The sequence below is a fragment of the Xiphophorus maculatus genome, chromosome 6, assembly GCF_002775205.1.
Source record: "Xiphophorus maculatus strain JP 163 A chromosome 6, X_maculatus-5.0-male, whole genome shotgun sequence".
In the NCBI taxonomy this organism is placed as follows: Eukaryota; Metazoa; Chordata; class Actinopteri; order Cyprinodontiformes; family Poeciliidae; genus Xiphophorus; species Xiphophorus maculatus.
The window spans coordinates 14317805-14337230 of record NC_036448.1 but is presented as its reverse complement, the minus strand read 5'-3'; the positions used below and the strand labels follow the sequence as shown (position 1 = coordinate 14337230).

The 19426-nt window shown below is 35.8% G+C and overlaps 1 protein-coding gene across 6 annotated transcripts in view; it reads left to right on the top strand.

Moving 5' to 3' along the window:
- tnr (tenascin R) overlaps nucleotides 1–19426 on the top strand; it is a 177460-nt gene that overhangs the window by 128220 nt on the left and 29814 nt on the right. For all 6 annotated transcript variants that reach the window (XM_023335636.1, XM_023335634.1, XM_023335633.1 and 3 more), the window contains 7 exons: nucleotides 906–1039; nucleotides 1216–1345; nucleotides 3573–3839; nucleotides 6438–6557; nucleotides 6908–7051; nucleotides 12361–12480; nucleotides 15553–15696. In XM_023335636.1, coding sequence (XP_023191404.1) covers nucleotides 906–1039; nucleotides 1216–1345; nucleotides 3573–3839; nucleotides 6438–6557; nucleotides 6908–7051; nucleotides 12361–12480; nucleotides 15553–15696 — 1059 coding nt within the window. The remainder of the gene's footprint in view (nucleotides 1–905; nucleotides 1040–1215; nucleotides 1346–3572; nucleotides 3840–6437; nucleotides 6558–6907; nucleotides 7052–12360; nucleotides 12481–15552; nucleotides 15697–19426) is intronic.

The window sequence follows — 19426 nt, the reverse complement described above, 5'->3', positions numbered from 1 at the left end:
ATCCATGCTATTTAGCTAATGGCCCTCTCTCTTTATTTCCGCAACCCAAAGGCCATTAGAATTTTTATTGTGTTTTGAGTCGTTTGACTGAGTATTAAAAAAAACAAACTTGATTTGACCTTCACCTGTTTGAAATGTCAGCATGGATGCCTCGCTACTTTTTCAAACTGCATAGTTTTGTTCTTCTTTTTAACAGATAATTGTGTTTCTATGGTTTATGTAAAGTCATCCCTTTGATGATTTTGAAGGTTCTGTCACAGACAAACCCCCTTTAATAGTTAGATTAAAGCAACTACTTATGGATCTCTGGCACAAAGTATTTATTATATAATAACTTAGGTCATTCAGGAGTTGTTTTTTATCACCATCAGTTTTTCTTGAAGTTTTTTCTGTCTTAATTTTAATTCTCAATATCTGATGAGGAAGCTTCAGACAACGTTTAACTTTACATTAGCTTTAAAGCTATTAAACATTAATACCCTGCCCTTACACTGTTAAGGCTATTTATTGGTTCTGCAATTTCTTATGTCAGAGCTGTAAGAAAGAAGAGCTGTAAGAACTATGAAAATGTAATTAAGAAAGTTAGTTAGCTTTTAGGACTGTTGTAAGCTATTATTTTAGTAAACTAGTAATTTATCTTCACTATTCTAATGATTAATCCAGTAATTGAATAAACATTTTTCCATTATCTATCTGCTGTTTAAGCTAGTAGAAGAAATATATGAAAGAGAAATTGCAGTGATACTGGAGATACTTTGTCCCTGTGATATGCATTTAAAAAAACTGATTTTTTTTCTGAATAATAATAGTGTTATGCCAAAATCCAGTCTCAGGTCTTCTCAGCTAAAGTTATTTCACAGTCCTGCTGAATGTAATAAAGTTATGTTTGCCCTCTGGTGTTGCAGGCCTGGATGTACCCATGGATTTAACTGTGACAGCTTCAACTGACAACTCCATCACTCTGGTGTGGGGTGTAGTCCAGGGTCCAATTGACCACTACAGGGTCACCTACACATCTTCCTCTGGTATCACAACTGAGGTAATAAACACAACAAATCTGAGCCAGTTTACTGCCACCCAGGGATAAAGTTCATACATTATAGGGATTTACACTCTGTTGACTAAGATCTTACAAGGCTCTGAACCATTTTGGAGAACCTGTAGCGTGTAGTTGCTCTCAATTTGAACTTGCGTGTCTTTATCTTTCTGTTCCAGCTGACAGTTCCTAAAGACATAACCACCACGACTCTGACAGACCTTGACCCTGGAACTGAATATACAATCACAGTAGCAGCAAGAAGAGGGAGGCAGCAGAGCACTGCAGCAACCATAGATGCCTTTACAGGTAAAGAGAAATGTCAGTTTTGTATTTACATATCATGAGAATAATTACTAAGACAAACATCTAATGCATACATTTGGAAGAAGCAAGAGTAGCATTACAATTTAATAAAAGTCGGATTTTTTTTCTTATCGATAAATAATAAATCACAGTTTTTTTTGTTTTCTCTTTTGCAATTTTACTGAAACGTTTCTTACCAGTATCAGTTTAAGTCTCTCAATCAACAAAAATACAAGAGATAAATGAATTCCCAAGAGTCTGTGCATAGACAGAGACATGAAAGATCAGCCAATTACTACAGAAGCTAGAGACTGGTCTAAAGATGCTGCTGCATCATCAAGCAAACTGTGACTATAATGAATTAAAGTGTGGCTGCAGGTAAGGTGCGCCATTTTAAAAGAAAACAGAGGACCTTAAAGGCTTTGAAGCAGCAATTAGGAGAGATACATTATTCAAGTCAGTTAATGAGGTTGTTACAAGTGTTTCCTTACTACACCTCTGTTTTGCATGTAACTGGTATTTGACTTTGTTTCTGCTGAATTCTGTGCAGCTATGTAGCTATGCAGCACAGAATTCAGACGACAGTGCCAGAATTTTAACCAGCACTGTCGTCTTGTTTCTCAACCTGATGCCATTTCTTTGCATTCAGTCAGTTTCCTGTTTTTTTTTTTTTTTTTTCACAAAGTCTGTCCATCAGAATACATGTCAGATTATCTGTCATTCTTCCCACCTCTGTAGGCTCTTTGTTACTTTTGTAAAAAGCTTGATGTGGTCTTTGCTCACACAAAGGATGATGTCCAAATGACGGGCACCACTGTCTTCTCTGCTGTCATTATCATCACACTCATCATCTGCTTTCTTGTTCACTGCTACCAGCATGGCAGACTGGCAGTTGTTGCTATCACTACATCATCATCATTACCATCATCCTCATCGTCATTCTTGGGTGACTTCAATTTCACCACCTGCAAAGAGATAAGAACAAGATAAAATGACAGATCAAAAAAAGTCAGGGGAAAACTATTGATGTGTCTGTCATCTTTTCATTCACCGCTTGGCCTATTGGCAGAAACTGCCTGCACTTAGGTAAACCTGTGATGGCAAAACCAATGAAATATGTCTGGGGGCCTTTGTGGATCAATACCACCTTTACCACTCTTTTAATAAACTATTGATAATACCATGTTTTCACCACCTTAACCAGGGATCATCTAACTAATTAATTATTACTTTTGAAAGATATTTTTAGGTTCACTCAATTATGCAAGAGTTTTTCTCAAACACTAGTTTGTTTGCGACCAGACTTTAGGGGAAAAAGGATAAAACACTACTGAATTAAAAACCAACAGCATGTGTTTAAATGCGAGGCAATTTGTATAAACTCTCTAATTGATTTACTGTCATCTATCATCAATTTAAAAAAACAGTCATCATAACCACAATCATAATTTTTATAATATTTAAGTGGTATTCAAAAGAAATAACTTTCTTCAACAAAATATTTCTTCGGATAGCACTTTCTGCTACTCTAAAGAAGAACAACTGGGCTCATCATTAAGTATGACAAAGAAGTCTCCGTGGCACAAATTTCTGCTGACATTGTTGAAGTAAAATATCACGGCGGTCTATGAAAGACAAAAACTGGTGCCTCAAACCAACATTTGTGGATGTAGGTCAGTAATAACAATGCAGCTTTAATGCAACAATTGATGGCAAAAGATCTGTTCAGTACGTGTTTCATCTGGATTAATCAGTTGAGGAAAAGTTATTGTTGCTATATTTCTCCTGCTATATGAATCCACACTTGGCTAATCAAATGAAACTCTTGTTGTGTTTGGAGAAGATTCATATAAATTACATTACCTCCCTTTTGGGTCAGACAACATGACAGCAGCATCTGCTGTTATCAGGCTTTTACAGTTCCGTCACATCTTCATCATTATTGCAGGTAATCTCATTAGTTTCTCCATTTCATGACCAATTAAATCATTATTGCCACATGACTGCGGTTTGCTCTGACTCACCTTGTTCATCAAGTCTAATCTTCTCAACTTTATTATAAGGAATCTATTACACCATCCTACAGCGCTCCCATCCATCATTGCACGGCTTTGACACTCATTTCCATTCATCTTGCGACTGTTTGTCCCTTACCGCCTCTCATTCGCCGCTGGAATTTTAACCTGTTCTTGAACGCTACCGAGTGACTTCTAAACCCCCGTTCCTCCAGGGATCAGGCCTGTAACCCACCTTTACCTGTCAGAAGGGACATCAGATTCAGTGTTGGTGGCATGGAGTGCCCCAGCACCACCCGCTGACCTCTTCATTCTGAGCTACAGCTCTGCTGATGGGACAGACACTTCTAAGGTGACACTAGATGGCTCCAAGACGAGGTCACTGGTCCAGGGCCTGCTGCCGTCCACTCACTACACGTTCAGTTTAATCACAATACAAGGGGATGTTACCTCTGAGCCCCTTACGGCATCCCTCAGGACAGGTGAGCTGCTCAGTCTGAAATGTGTTGTGTGTGCCATGGGTACATACAGTTTTCAGCAATTGCGACTTTTTCAAAGCAAAAAGGAATCGGCAGCTATTTTTTATAATTGCTTGTAAAGTGTTTCGTTCATGAAGCTTTTTTTCCTAAATAACACTCTTAATCCTGGGAAAATCCAAATTACTACACTCACTTAACTTCACCTTAATGCAAAGCACAGAATACATTTTTTTAAAACCCAGAAAATGTTATGAAAATCAATGTCTTCCTTTTCAAGCAATTTATCAAAAATGTAAATGATGGACAATTTTATTACAAGGGCATATGTGAAATTACTGCATACCTTTCACGGAAATTTGGTGGATTAATTTGGAAGAGTGTCTCGAGAAAATAAACAAAAAAACAAAGAATGGGAATAAGGCCTTTTTTAAAAAATAGACATTAACGTGTGTATCTGAATGGGTGATAAAAAGGGTAAAAAAAAAAAAAGCTTGCAACATTAAATTTAAAAGAGATATCAAATCAGTGCGTATGCAAAAATGTTTTTTTTTGGGCTTTTTGTTTTTGCAGAACTGTAGAAGAGGTTTTTTTGTTCTTCTGGGAAATCAGATGGCCGATACTCACCACAGTCAAACTATGAATCAACAGGAACTCTGACTAATGATTCAATGTTTGTTCTGAATTAAAGAACTTTTCTGCCAGAAGAATTTTGTGAAAAACTGGTGACACATTATATTCCAGAAAGAAGACTGAAAGAACAAGCAATGGGACAATATGGCTCACATTTGGTTTTCTGCTTATTATTATCATTTTTTTTTGTATGCAGTAACTCAGAAGTCTCATCTGAATTCTCTTTTACTTCACTAAAGCACTTTAACATTCTCGAATGAGTTTATTTTATCATGTGAAATATTTCCCAGGATTTTTTTTCCATATTTCATCCGAATCAGTTTGTTGTAAACATAACATTTAAAGTTTAGTATTCATCTTTGAGTGGATAAATGACAGAAAAGAGGGTCAGAGTTGTATTCATTAAAAAACATTTAGTTTTTTTCAAAAATGTTTTTATTTCTTTTTTTTTTCAAGAAGAAATTTATCATAAGAAGGGAAGTATTTGAATGAATAGAAAGGCCTAGCATCACAAAAATAAGTATTTTAACTTTTACCAGAGGCTCAGATTTAAACAAAAACAGTTCAGCAGCTTTTGGCTGTGTCTCTTGTTCTCCTTTTTTAATTAACCTACACATTAAAAGCACATTTTTGAGGATGAAATTGGATGGGGATTTGGAGACAGATGCATAGTATTTCTTCCACCTCTCTTTTCAGGGCCTTACTTTGATCTGTCTTCTTTGAATGTGAGCGTTTGTGAAGCTCTACTCTTCTTTTTAGCTTCGCATTTGATTCATTTGCCATATTTAAAATATGCCGCTTGGCTTTACGTTTTAGCCACAGTTATAACAGACGATTTTGCTGAGCTGACTTTGATAGTCATTTTGCCACAATGGTCAGTTCAAGCTTCAAACTGTGCTTTGATGTAAGCTTACATAGTCTGTACACTACTGTGATCTGCCTGCGGGACATAGAAAAAGTATTATATCTCTGACAGAACAGTTTTTTCTCCTCTGGTGGGTTTAAAACTTATTAGAAAATATGTATAGAATGTATAGAACAATATATGATATATAGAATTACATATAATTGAAATTACAACAAAAATGAATATTGTTACTGAAATAAACATCTTTAATTTTGTTTCATTTTGTCTATTTTTGAACAAAACTATATTTTCACATGCTGCTTTTGAAAGCAAACTAAGCCAGAATTGCTATTGTGAAGCTTTATTTAATCTGATATTTGGTTGTTTTATAGTTTGTTTGCTATATTTTTATTCATCTATTAAACATTTCTGCCATATTTTGAATACTTATCTACTTGATTAGTGTTTTATTTGCATTATTTTAAATGTTATCACAGACATTTTATCTTAATTTAATGGGGCAACAGTGGTAGGAGTTTGTCCTGTAACCGTTTGGTTGCTGGTTTGAACACAAGCTTTGTCTGTCTTATTTGGACAAGATACTTCACCAGTCTTGCCTGCTGTTGGTGGTCAGACAGTAGCCAGCTGTGGCTACTGTCCAGTAGGTTGCCCTCCTACTGGACAGTAGTCAGTACTGTCCAGTAGGACCATCGGGGTGTTTGTGTGTGAGTGAATGAGTAAATGCAGTATAAAGTGCTTTGGAGTTCTCTGGACTTGATAAAGTGCTACACAAGTAGAGGTCATTTACCATCTTTGTTTGTATTTACGGTTTTATAAGCAAATAAAACAAACATACAACGGCCATTTATACCATTCTATCATTTTTGAGCTTCTATTTCCATGTGTTACAAATTAAATATTCCTCAAGTAATCAGTTTATAAATTTTGGTTTATTTCTGGGTAGAATTGTTAAAACCCCAGGGGAATCCATATATATATATGAGTAAAATATATATGAATTAACCATTATGAATTTGATGGTCAATTCAAATTCACAATGGTGAATTCCAAATGTGAATTGTGAATTTGAGTAGTTAATAATTCTTTACCTATTGTTGTCCTAGAAATGGACCCGCCAAAGGAACTGGCAGTCTCAGATGTGACAGAAGATTCAGTGACCATCTCTTGGATCAAACCACTGGCTCCCTTTGAATATTATAAGCTCTCCTACCAGTCAGCCAGAGGTAGCATGTGTTATATTTCATCACACTGTTTGAACTAAGCGGGTTTGAATTTTATGAAATTCACTATATTAATATATGGAAATCACGGTGGTGTTTCTCGTTACAGTTAAATTAACATGGCATTTGCTTTCTTACACAAGGTACATTTTGTGCTGGCACACTCTGTTCCACAGTGTGTTATAGCGATTAATCATGACATTTTATCAGTCAGCTTTAATTGAATTTTAAATTAAAATTCCATACTGATCAGCAATTCATTCCAGATAGCAGCTGGTTACATGGTACACCATGTATTAAATGTGGAATAACAGCGGTGCCTAAGATTTCGTCATTTCTTGTGCCCACTTCAGGTCGAGTGGACAGCGAGATGATAGACAGCGATGTGACAAACTACACCTTGTCTAGTCTGTTTCCTGCCACAGAGTACGAGATCAGCCTCAATGCTGTCAGAGGGAGTCAAGAGAGCAGACCTGTCACCACGTCTGTCTTCACAGGTAGCTACTACCAGTCAATAAGAACACCCACTACATTGTGCGTAGGATAGGCAGTGGAGATGCTGCTTTTTAACGTATCATTCTTTAATAAGATTTATTTAAACAGAACATTTTAAAAGGAGCCAGAAAATGTGTCTTAGTTTTTCAGAGTAAAATGTGGGGATGTCCTGATCGGCTCCATCAACGCAACTAAATGCATGAAAATCACTGATTGTAAAGGGCAGTAAAATAACCTACAACAGTTTAGCAGTATCACATTACCTTTGGTATTATGTAGTACTTAACTTACTCACCTCTATATATACTATTTACAACAGTATCTGTTTTTCTTAATAACTACAGATATTTTTGATATGCTGTTTTGACAGTAAGTAGCTTTATTGTGTGTTGAAATGTCTGCATTGTATTCAGAACATCACCACTCTGCTGTCAACCATAGCGCACAGGAAAACGCACCTTGATTCTTTTGTAAATTTTAAATTTGTTATTTTTTCAATATCTGCTTGTATTAGCCTTCATTAGCCTGCTTACCTATATTTTAATATTTCTTTGTCTGAAATGCTTTATTGTTTCTTGTGTTTGCTTGACGCATCTTCCATGTAGATCCAGGTGATGCTCAGAAGATCGATCAAAACCCAGAGTGTGCGTGATTCTGTTTACGGTGCCAAATTGGCCTCTTAGCAGACAAATGTTTCATTGTGATGTTTATTAAAGGGATCAAAGAATAGTATATGTAATAAACTCAAAAATCCCAGGATTTAACACCTAAAAAAAGATTAAGATTAGAAACTTATAAATGTACATATGTGATGTTTTTTTCTGATTACTATGACCATTTTAAAGCTACAACAATGCAACTAAATTTGCAAGAATAAACTGGGATTTGATTCTTTGCTGGAACATCAGACCAATTTTTCCTGTGCAACTGGGTTTCATACAAGAGTTTCCACAAAGATGTCACATAAAATATAAGACACAGCTGACACTCTAGAACTCTTTCCTGGAGCAACAGATGAAAGTGTCCATACCACGATTCTGTAATTGGTTACCACCTCCCAGCTCCATCTCACTCCGAGCCATCACTCTTCTTCTTTCTCCCCTCACTTATCTCTTTATCCATTTTACTCTCTTCGATCTTCCAGTTTAACTGTCTGTCTCTGCCTTTCTCCCTCTTCCTTCATCTCTCTCGTCTTATGTTTCCTATTTATTCCATTCTCTCTTTTCTTAATCCTACCTTGTCTGGGTCTTGCTGTACTGTTTTTTCTTTTGTACATGTACAGGTTTTTCACTTTGAAATTAGGTATTTGTCACAAATCAAAAGAACAAAGAACATCCCGTTTGCCTTTTTAAAGCTATTCTTGAAACCAAAGAATAGCACAGTGGCTCACTGTTGCTTGATAACATATACTGTGTTTGATGAAGGAACATTTCCAGCCCTCAGATACATTTCTATCAGCTGCTTATTTCAATAATTCCAGTATACTCACATTGAGCAGAGTCGTTGGGACTGCAATTGCCTAAAAAGAACATAACTCTAAAGTCAAGCTTGTTAGAAGTGGTAAATAATATTTTCTTCAAATAGCACAATGTCCAACCAGGAACAATTTAATACTGTTTTCCACAACAATACATTAACAGGGGATTGGAGGAGTAATCCAGCCTTGCCCCAGCCAAGTATTTAATGACTTGAAAATCACAGCAGTTTCAACATAACTCACTTTCATAATCAATTATTGTGGAAAAGGCTGAAAATAGCAGCCAGCCACTCTTTGTTTTGCTAACACGGCAGGTTCTTTTAATCTAATATGAAACTCCTGACATTAAATATAGACAATGTAGCAATTTGTTTAAAGGGATTATGACTGTACTCATAGTGTGAGGACCTCTCACTTTTCAGAACTCAAATATTTTAATCAGCCACCTTTTTAACCAAGAAAGTAAAAGTTCTTTGTTTTTTTTCACTAGACCTGCTGAGATTCTAGTTCTTCTAAAAACTACCTGAAAGGTTTATTTTAACTCAATGTTATTTACCACTTCTAACAAGCTTGACTTTAGAGTTATGTTCTTTTCAGAAGACCCTTTCAATGACAAGGTATTTAAAGAGGCTTCATTTTGCACCCTTTGAACAGATGTCTAATGTACTCACAGAAAAGTAGTTGAATGGCAGGAACCATTTATTTTAAATAACTTTGACTTCTGGCTCTTTTTCACATCGTATATGTAAAATACTGAACAATCATTACTGAAATATAGCCAAATAATACCAGAAACCAATGCAAAGATTAGATTTTTGATTTACAACCCAATTAAAACAGAAAGAAATGACAGGCTAAACATTGTTGGAAAATATTGGTAATATTTCATTATTCAGATCTTTTTATGAAACACAAAAAACATTTACTATGTTGTTCAATAAGCATCGCTGTGCAGCTGTTCATCTGTTGCAAATTATATTCTTAAATATATTGGTGATTTTATATCGAATGCACTCAATTTTACTTGAGAGTCATTGCTGCTTCATATGATTGCTATTGACAGCATTTAGGGAGTGTTTTGTTTTGGACTGAATATGTATTTGATGCGTGATTACCTACAGAGCTTAAAGATGAAGTTGCATAACATCATAATGGTACTTGTTGTTATTTTGGTCATAATGGTTATATTGTTAGTCAGTATCGTCATGATGTGTTTTGTGTTTGTGCAACATTGTGGTTACCTTAATGAACAAATAGCTACAGGAAAGCATAGTGTGCAATATCTTATATTATTGTACATAATCATTTACATAACCCTGAGGGAATTTAGTGTTAATTTCATATACTGTATTGTTTTATAAAACTTTAGTGCACAACTTTTACAACTACTATCTAAATCACATGGCCAAAATATATAGTGACATAAAGAAAACAGGACAAATACTACATACAAAGTAACATTTGAACACAGGAGAGAAAATAATGAAGAAAAGAACATATTAATCTTTAGTTTTTGGTAGAAAGCAGCAAAGCTTATTTCAGGTCATTTGTGCCCCTCATGTGTTACAGGCCCAGTGAAAGCTGTCATCCTTAACTAGCACACTCTAAAATATAATTAAGGATTGGACATGTATTTTTAAGTGCTCTGTAATCATCAGAATAGTATTTAACAAACTAACAGTTTTGTCAGTCACACTGTAAGATTTTATAATAATCCCAGGCTTTTAGGAGATACTTAAATTAATGTCATGGTGAGGGTAATAATTATCTGTTGTTAATCAGCATAATAATTGTGCAGTTAAAAAACGCTTTAGGCTCAATTGGCTCTACACCAGTGCGTAACAGAAAAATCTGCTGTAATAATAAGGCATATCTCACATTTAACATTGATCTATTAGCAAGCATTTTACTTCCACATGCAGTGTATTCACCATAAAAAATCCTAAATCAGCAGGTTTCACTGCAACTCTCCACGGCGCAGCTCACATATAGTGTAAGCATGGCTGCTACAGCAGGTACAAATATTTGACTTTTCATGGTAGGAATATTAGGTTGATACCACAAACACCCCCAGTATGGCTCAGGGATTAACATGGAGTACATGTTCTCACATAGTGATAAATCACTTTTTTTGTCTTATTACAGAGAGGTGGTGCAGAGAGGAGCGGTAGTAATATAAATATAAATATATGCAAACCTTTCGATGGCTGCTTGTGTATCATTTTCTTTTTCTATTGCTAAAAAATATATTTAGTGTCTGTTTCTAAATAAAATAAAAAATGATTACAAATGCAAACATTTTTGTTTAAGCTGTTGATCTTGAAATTTGGGATCTTCAATGAGGATTTTTTTTTTTCTTCAAAGCCCAAGTATAGATCATCTTGTTTTTCCTTAAATAAATACAGTTGGCTATCATACCATCCACTTAACGTTAGAAGCTTTGGGTGTGAACGTTTAATCACCTGGCGTGGTTGAAAGCCTTTTTAAAAATTTTTTTAATTAAACTAAACCACAGATGTGGCATCTGTTGTCAACATCCTAAAAATTCCTTTTCAATACATCAGCTGACCATCCTGTGCTGAAAGTACAATGCCCTACACAGTGAATGAGTGCCCAAAGTTATAATAAAAAATATTATAAATAGGGCCCACTCCCTCAACAGCACCAGGGTGTGGAGTCAGCAACAGCTTTGGCTTATGGAGATCAATAAATCTTTCTTAGTGCAGACACAATGTCTGCTTAGCATAGCATGAGATTAGGTAACATTGGTTGCAATACTGGTACGCTACTTATTTGCTTATTTATATTTCTTAGTAGTACAGCTATAAATATTCTTCAGTTTTTAAAGTTGCAGATCCATAGCAGCCAGATATTGCAAACTGAAGTATCGGTTTTGATAATAGGCGTTGTTGACACCTGTTATCATAACCGATAATAGGTTATAACCTATTATAACCTATTATTATAACCGATAATAGGTTATAATAATAACCTATTATCATAACCTATAATGGGTGTCAAGAACACCTGTTTTGGCCATACAGTATAGCCATACTATGTATTCCTCTGCCATACAGAATAGCTGGCAAAGGTATTACATCTCAAAACGTGGAGACTTATTTCGTGGAGAGATGTGAATCTGGGGCTTATAACCCAAGAAAATTTGAAGGAGAAGGATCCTATCAATATTAACTTGAGAAGTTTGCATTAATTTTCCTTTTTTTTGTGGTTGATGCAATTATTGTAACATTAGTTCACCTATTCAAGCAACAAAACAAGAAACTGTGAGACACTTCAACGTGCAAATAAGTGCAATTCCATTTTTTGCTTTAATAAGGTTTTCATCAATCATCTGATATGTCCAAAACCTTTGCTCTCACTCAGATTTCCAAATCTACCTGCCTCAATCTCTGCCTTGCCAAAATAACTTGCCTGAGGGGAAATTGGGGTTGAAACACTGGGGTTAAAGGTATAATTAAATTCAAACTCAATTTTGGTATGTCCAGCAGTCTGAGAGACAAATTAAAAAGAGGCTGGGGAAACAAATGGCTCAGGAGAGTATTTGAGTTTTCCTATATCATATTTGAATTTCAAAGAGAGTTTCTTTTGCTACAGACTCATTGAATAAAATATTTTCATTCAGCTAGAGTCTGTGCAATGTGATAGGCAGCAGGCATAAATCTGTGCAAGTTAATGTTCATGTGACTTCCATTTTTCATCATAGTCATTTTTATACCAAATCCTTAACCTTCTTTTATTCCAAAATTGTTCTCTTTTACTCTCTTTGCATAAAAATGTCCACAATTTCAATGCATTTTTTTTGTATTTGCATAGCCATGGACATGCCTGCAGAACTGACAGCCCTCAACATCACTCCACAAGGAGCCCTGCTAAGGTGGACCCCTCCCCTGTCCAATGTGGACAACTACGTGCTGACCATCACACATAACCAGCGTGAGTTGTCATTCACTTGCTTTTATTCGTTTGCTGTCTGTTATACCCTAAACTAATAAATTAATAGATGCTAAAAGGCAACAATTACACAGCTTTTGTCTCTTTCATGAAGTACTTAAATCTATTTAAGGTTTTTAATTTGTGGGATATTTCTTGTGTGACTGCCAAAGTTCAAGACATCAATTTAGAACTTTTTCAAGCTCACATGTGATTGATGTTTTATTTAGTTTCATGGGATTTATGCGTAGTTAGATGTTTTTTGCAAATAATAAAAAGAACTCAGCCCTCATTTCCCATCTCAGCCTCTAATTAGCAGATCTTCAGATGTTTGAAATGCTCTAAGAATACCATATACATTATGTATGTCTTAATACTGATATAAATACCGTAATCAGTGATTTTGTGTTTCATTGCTAATTAGGAAACAGTCTCTCCTATCCATTTTACTTGACAGTAATAAAATAACTTGTCCCAACTGGAGTTTCTGTAGACTAGGCTCAACCACATGAAATGTTAAAACAACAAGTTAACCAAGCCAGAAAGGCTAGAATAATATGTCCATAAAATGCACATAGCTTTACTCAGCTAGACTTGTTTCTGACATGACACATCAGTAGTTCTAAGCTTACCTCAGTCATCTCAAGTTTTGCTCCTGCTAAGTAATCTGGGTTTTGTTTTGATAATGCTCCTGTAGCAAACATGCAGCCTTGTAATTGTTTTTTCCAACTAAGACAAAGTTGAAATCAAACCGCCCAACGAAAGACCAATGATTAGATTATTGTAATACCTTTTATGTTGGACTAGATAAATCATCATCATTTCTGCATCACCTACAAACTGTGGAAAACATGGCACCTCGTCTTTTAACAGGTATTGAAAAATGAGAACATATCTCAGATTTCTGTTGTTTGGCTTCCTGTTGGCTTTAGGACAGATTTTTAAGATTTTATTGCTTATTTTTAAAATTTTAAAAGGATTGGCTGCATAAGATCTCAAGGATCTTCTTAACATCCACATTCTAGTAAGAACACTTTGGTCAGCCAATCAATTTCTTTTACATGCTCCCAGATCCGGGTTAAAATTCAGAGGTGATTGTCCTTTTGCAATTTATGCTCCTAAACTTTGTAATTTCATATGCAGAAGACTAAGACAGAGGCTTTTAAATCTTTGCTCAAGACCCATTATTCTTCAGTTTTTGATTTCTTTTATAATGACCGTTTTGGAGCATATTCTTATTTCGCGTAAACCTTATTTTTTACTTATTTTTCTTCTTATTGTTGTTACTTTTCTTTAACGGTACAGTACTTTGGTCAACATCTTTTGTTTTTATGCGCTATATAAATAAATTGCCATTGAGATTAGAGATCCTTTAAGACAGTGCAGAGCAACATGACCTTTTTTCATTTTGTTTGATTGATGAATAATTTAAACTTGGTACAAACAATGCCGTTGTTGAAGAACATAAACTTTGTATTCAGCTCTTGTCTTCTGTGTCCAGATTTGAAATGAAGAGTCAGGTTATTTTGAACTACTGCTGTGATACAAAAGCAGAAAGAGCTGATGTTCTTTTTAAGCAAGCAATACACAGATTGGGTAGTTAATTAACACATGCTTTTTTTAACTTCTCTTTATATTTCTAGAAGATATGTGACCAGAGAAAGTGACTTGGCTTCCTGTTGGCTAATCTGAGATATGTTCTCATTTTTCAATACCTGTTAAAAGACGAGGTGCCATGTTTTCCACAGTTTGTAGGTGATGCAGAAATGATGATGATTTATCTAGTCCAACATAAAAGGTATTACAATAATCTAATCATTGGTCTATAGAAAGTGACTGCAGAGACACTTTGGATTGTTACTCCTTTAAATATTACATTTGGTTGAATAGATATATACATTTCTTCGTAGGTTAGAAGGCAACCAAATTATATCAGGCAGAGAGATGTATCTGATACGAGATAAGAGTATGTGTATGCTGAACAGATATTTGTAAAGAAAAAAAAAGCATCAACCAGGATTTGGAAAAGTGCAAAGTAAGGTTTCAACACATTCCCTTGAATGTTAATACGGCCGACCCAGATCAATAAATAAATACTCCACTGAATATTGCACTGCATTACAGGAAAGAATTGTATTGGCAGGAACACCCACATGAAATCCATTAAAGCAAACCTACATAAATAGCAAAAAATGGTGAGCTCTTCATCACTTTGTGCCACTCTCAGACACTTAAGTGCCATTAAGCAAAATATGTATTCTGTTATAAAGAAGATAGCTTGTTGCATGTAAGTTTTCATCATTTTTTCTTGCAGTGAAAGATTTTGCATATCACATTGGTATAAGAAATAGAGAGGTTTGTTGTCCATCAAATGCCGTGTACAAAATGCTGTACCACGGTACTGTTTTTTGTTAAAGATTTTTATAGAATCAGTTAAACAAATCAAATAAATTGTCAAATATCTAAGTGCACAAGATGTGATAAGAAACTAAAGTACTGCTTTTATCATTTTATCCAATGATACAAAAATATGTTTCCGGTTCTATGTATTAGTTACAAGACGCACAGCTGATTGATTTTGATAAGACTTGAGTTATTTCGGAAGAAGAAGGGGCAAATATGTTAGTTTGTAGACATACAGATTTGGACATAAGAGAAGACTTGCTGCTGTAATGGCAGCAAATGCTTGTGCATTACTCATAGGACAGTGGTTCCCTAAGTGTGGGGCTCACAGTGCCATTGCAGGGGGGGCGCGGGAAGCAGTATGGATGAATAAAAACAGTTACACAAAAGTGCTTCACTGTAAAGATGGTTTGTAGTGTGTTTTGTTGCAACCTGAAGTGTGAAATAAACCTCAGTGGAGTTTGAAAACAAAATATGTGTATAGGTTTATGTCTGGTTGAACGATGTGTGTGCCCAGTTGATTCTTTTCTGGGGGGGATTTTATTGTAATCCATAAGGGGCCCAGTAAATCTTTTGGAACCAGTGGGGGGGCCCAGAAGAAAATCTTTGGGAACCACTGTCATAGGATAATAAAGAAGTACTTGTTGGCTATGTTTTCTCTCTGTTTTTTAGTGACAGCAGACACTTTCCTGGTTGAAGGAAACAAGCATGAGCACCAGCTGTCCAACCTCAAGCCAAGCACCACCTACTCTGTGGCCCTGTATGCCACCAAAGGGCCCCTGACAAGTGGCACTGTGATCACCAACCTTCAGACACGTATGTATTAAATTTATTTAGCTGGTCTCTGCTCCACTCTGCTTCCGTGGTAACCAGTGGTGCCTCACAGTAGGACGCCCTCTCTCATTCTGATTCAGTCCGTTCTGTGTCAAATTGAGATGTTTCACACTGTTTGGACAAGCTCTCAGTGGGTACATAATTTAATTCACGGGAAAAAGTTTTGCATGAATGAGTACTTTTTTTAGACATTCATGGAAATCGTTTTTATGCCATTTGTTTCTTGGAAGTCAGCTGGTCTTTTTATTGTCTCAGAAGACGTACAACATCATTATTTTTTTAGACAATGTTTCATGCTCAGATTTAGCCTGAACAAACTCAGTTTTGGTTTTATTTGATCAAACCATAACAACATGTTAACTCTTTTTAGACAAAGGTATTCATGAGTATGGTATGTGGACAGTTTTTCTACTTTTAACCAACTTTGCATATTTTTTAGGCTGAAGACATGTTCATATTTTGTCATTTGGGGCTAGCAGAGTATCTGTTGATATAGATGCAATTGTTATTTAATTTCTAAACATTAGTTTTGACCATTTTTTTGAACTATCAAGGTATTAGCTATTTCTGCTTATATGACATCATTTGTTGAAAAAAATCCAACAAAGCCTACAGTCATTTCCATACTTTCCATATATTTTTATTTTAGAGCATCTATCCATCCATTATTTTACACGCTTATCCATACTGGGGTCGGAGAGGTGCTGGAACTTATCTCCAGTGGTCTATGGGTGAGAGGCGGGGGTCGCCAGTCCATCGCAGGGCAACACAGAGAAAGACAGGACAAACAGCCATGCATGCACACACCCACACCAAAGGAAAAATTAGAGAGACCAATCAACATCACACTCATGTTTTTTGACTGTGGGAGGACACCGGAGTACACAGAGAGATGCACAGGGAGAACATGCAAACTCCATGCAGAAATTCGATGCAGGACCTTCTTGCTGCTACCAGCTGCACCACTGTGCAGCCTTATTTTAGAGCATTTTGTGATAGACACAGGACAAAGCTACAAAAAAAGTCAATTTAATACAAATGATTTTCTGGACTTCAGTAGTTTTTCATCAATCATTGGATGAAAAAATGTGCTCTTTCTGTCTGATTTCTATCCTTTTTACAAGGATAGAAAGGAGTTGAGAGGGTTTGATGTACATTCCTCCACATCCTTTCTATCCAGTTTCTGATTCAGTCAGCAGAGTGACAGAATTCTCTCACCTAAAGTCCATGGTGATGTCACTTCTTATCTGGGTCCCATTCTCTCAGCCAACAGGCACAATGAACATCCAGCTTTTTAAATCTCTCTATATTGAAGAAATCTCTTGCGTCTGGCTTGAATTGCTCTGAGGAATGTTAGGAGGCAATATGTGTCTGTCCAACAGCCTTGGATGTTTGGTTTCAGTTCCCACCTGGGACCAAAGCTCAATGTAACAACAGAGAGTGAAAAGCTGTTTGCCGTTTTGAATCATAAGAAGTTTGCTTGAGGATGATAAGGAGGCACAGTCAAAAACTCAACAATGTGAAGGTTGCATGTTGCATGTTTTCTCTGTGCACTGGTGGGTTCCCTCCAGATACCCCTGCTCCATCCAACAGTACCACGCACTGTTAGGCTCTCTAAACTGACCTAACTATGACTGTATGTGTGCATGGTTGTTTGCTCTGTGTGTCTCTGTGTTGCCCTATGACTGATCGGTAACTTGTGTAGATTGTACCCTGCGTCTAGTCCACAATAGGACCTGCCTCTTCCCTGAAATAGGCAGCCACCCGCAAAACCCTGAATGGATAAGCGATTATACACAATGGATGGATGGAAGGAGATGTGAAGGACTAAGAGACATGCAAGATGATGATTGCTCGCAAATGATATTTGATTATTAGGTGAAAATCTTTCTCTAAGCTTTATCAAATACTCTTGTTTTCTTTAGAAAAAAAAACAAAGAAAGAGTAACACACAGACTGTTTAAATCAGACTAGAAACACCTAGAGTATGAACTGAAGACCTTCACTGTGAATGCTTGCAGATAATTATTATAACAAGGCATTAACTGGAAAGGGTATTCTGTTATAGAAAATAAAAAGTTAACAATGACACATGCTTGACTGAAGCACTATACTACTTAAAGTCACAGTAAAACAACCATTGAGTCTAGTTGACGGTTGGGATTTACCCAAACTGCATTTTTATTCAGTAAAAAAATACATAATTTTTATTTAAATAAAAATCATTTATTAAATAAACAATGAATGTTTTATATAATAAATATTAATACGATTGACAAAAATCTTACAAAAATATTAATTTGATAAAAATATTAATAAGACCGATGACAGCATTTCAAACATGGTGGTCCGCCCTTGTTGAACTCAGGCTATGCTGCTAGCTAAATTCCAATTTTATGTATTTTTCAGTCCAACTTTTTCCAATCAGTTTCCCATTTTCAACACTAAGCCACATATGGCAAGTGTTGCATCATGACTCCAGAAGCAAACATGTTGGCATGGTGAGACACATTCTGAAGGCTGGTTTCACTTCAAACTTTTCTTCTTTCACTTGTCTGGAACTTTATTTGCCAGCTTATTGAGGATATAATGCAATTAAATTAATTGTTACTAGCTCTAGCTCTGGAAACATTCCTTTCTCTTGAGTTATTGTGAGGAAAACAAAACATCCATCCAGCATTTTTAATCCCCCATGGAGCACAGTAGTTTCCTCTTCAATAAGAAACAAACACTAGGAAGGCTGCAAAGACTTTTAGTTATTAATTTGGTTTAAGAAGTCACAGTATACATTTTACTACAGTATGTTATAATGCAAACAAAGTATTAATTTCGCAGGTCAGCCTCTTTAGTTTATTTAAAATAAAAATTATGGAAAAATCAGAATATGCAGTTCGAATGTGTAGAATCTGTGATATACTCTATTATATTTTTACAGCATCATGCAGGAAAGAAAAGCAAATTATGTCAATAATTTATGTCAATAACAGTTCCTAGATCTATTTTTAATATTTTTTAATGTCCTTTACTCTAGTCTTTACCAACCAATAAAATGTGCATGGGACAAAATTTGGAAGTTAACTATAAATATTCAGGGTGTCCATCTATCTTGTTTTTCCGCCAGGCCATCTTTATGTTTTACGTTGTATCCAATTACTAATGTTATTCCAGTCCATACATTGAACTTTGATGCAGTGTCTGGAGTTATATTTCAATATTAAATCTTCTCCTGCTTGGCTATAATTTCTTGGATCAAAGTTATTTTCTCATGGTCAGTGCAATATATTTAAAACATCTGTGCAAATGCCAGCGATAGCTGCCCAAGCTAAAAGGTCAGCAAAAGTTCTAGCTGTGAAACTTTAAAATTTTCTCCTAGGAATAAGTGACATTTCCACAAAGTCGCAGAGAAAGAGAAGTGGAGAAAAAAAAAGGCCCAATCACATCCGTTCGCTTTTATTTATTTATTTATTAGTGATGGAGTTCTTTGTAGATCCCCAAACCTCTTAGACACAGCTGAGAGTGGTTTTGTTGTCTGGCCCGTACCCCTCAAGAGCTCAGCATAGAGTAAGACAGCATGCCTCCCGGAAGGCTGATATTTAAGCTCTCAGGGTGGTAAATAGCAGACTTTGCTGCAGGTGTCTCAGGGTGTATTTTGACTGGAGTAGCAGGACTTTTTCTCTCATGTGCCTCAGTCAGCTTGTTGAGTAGTTACTGG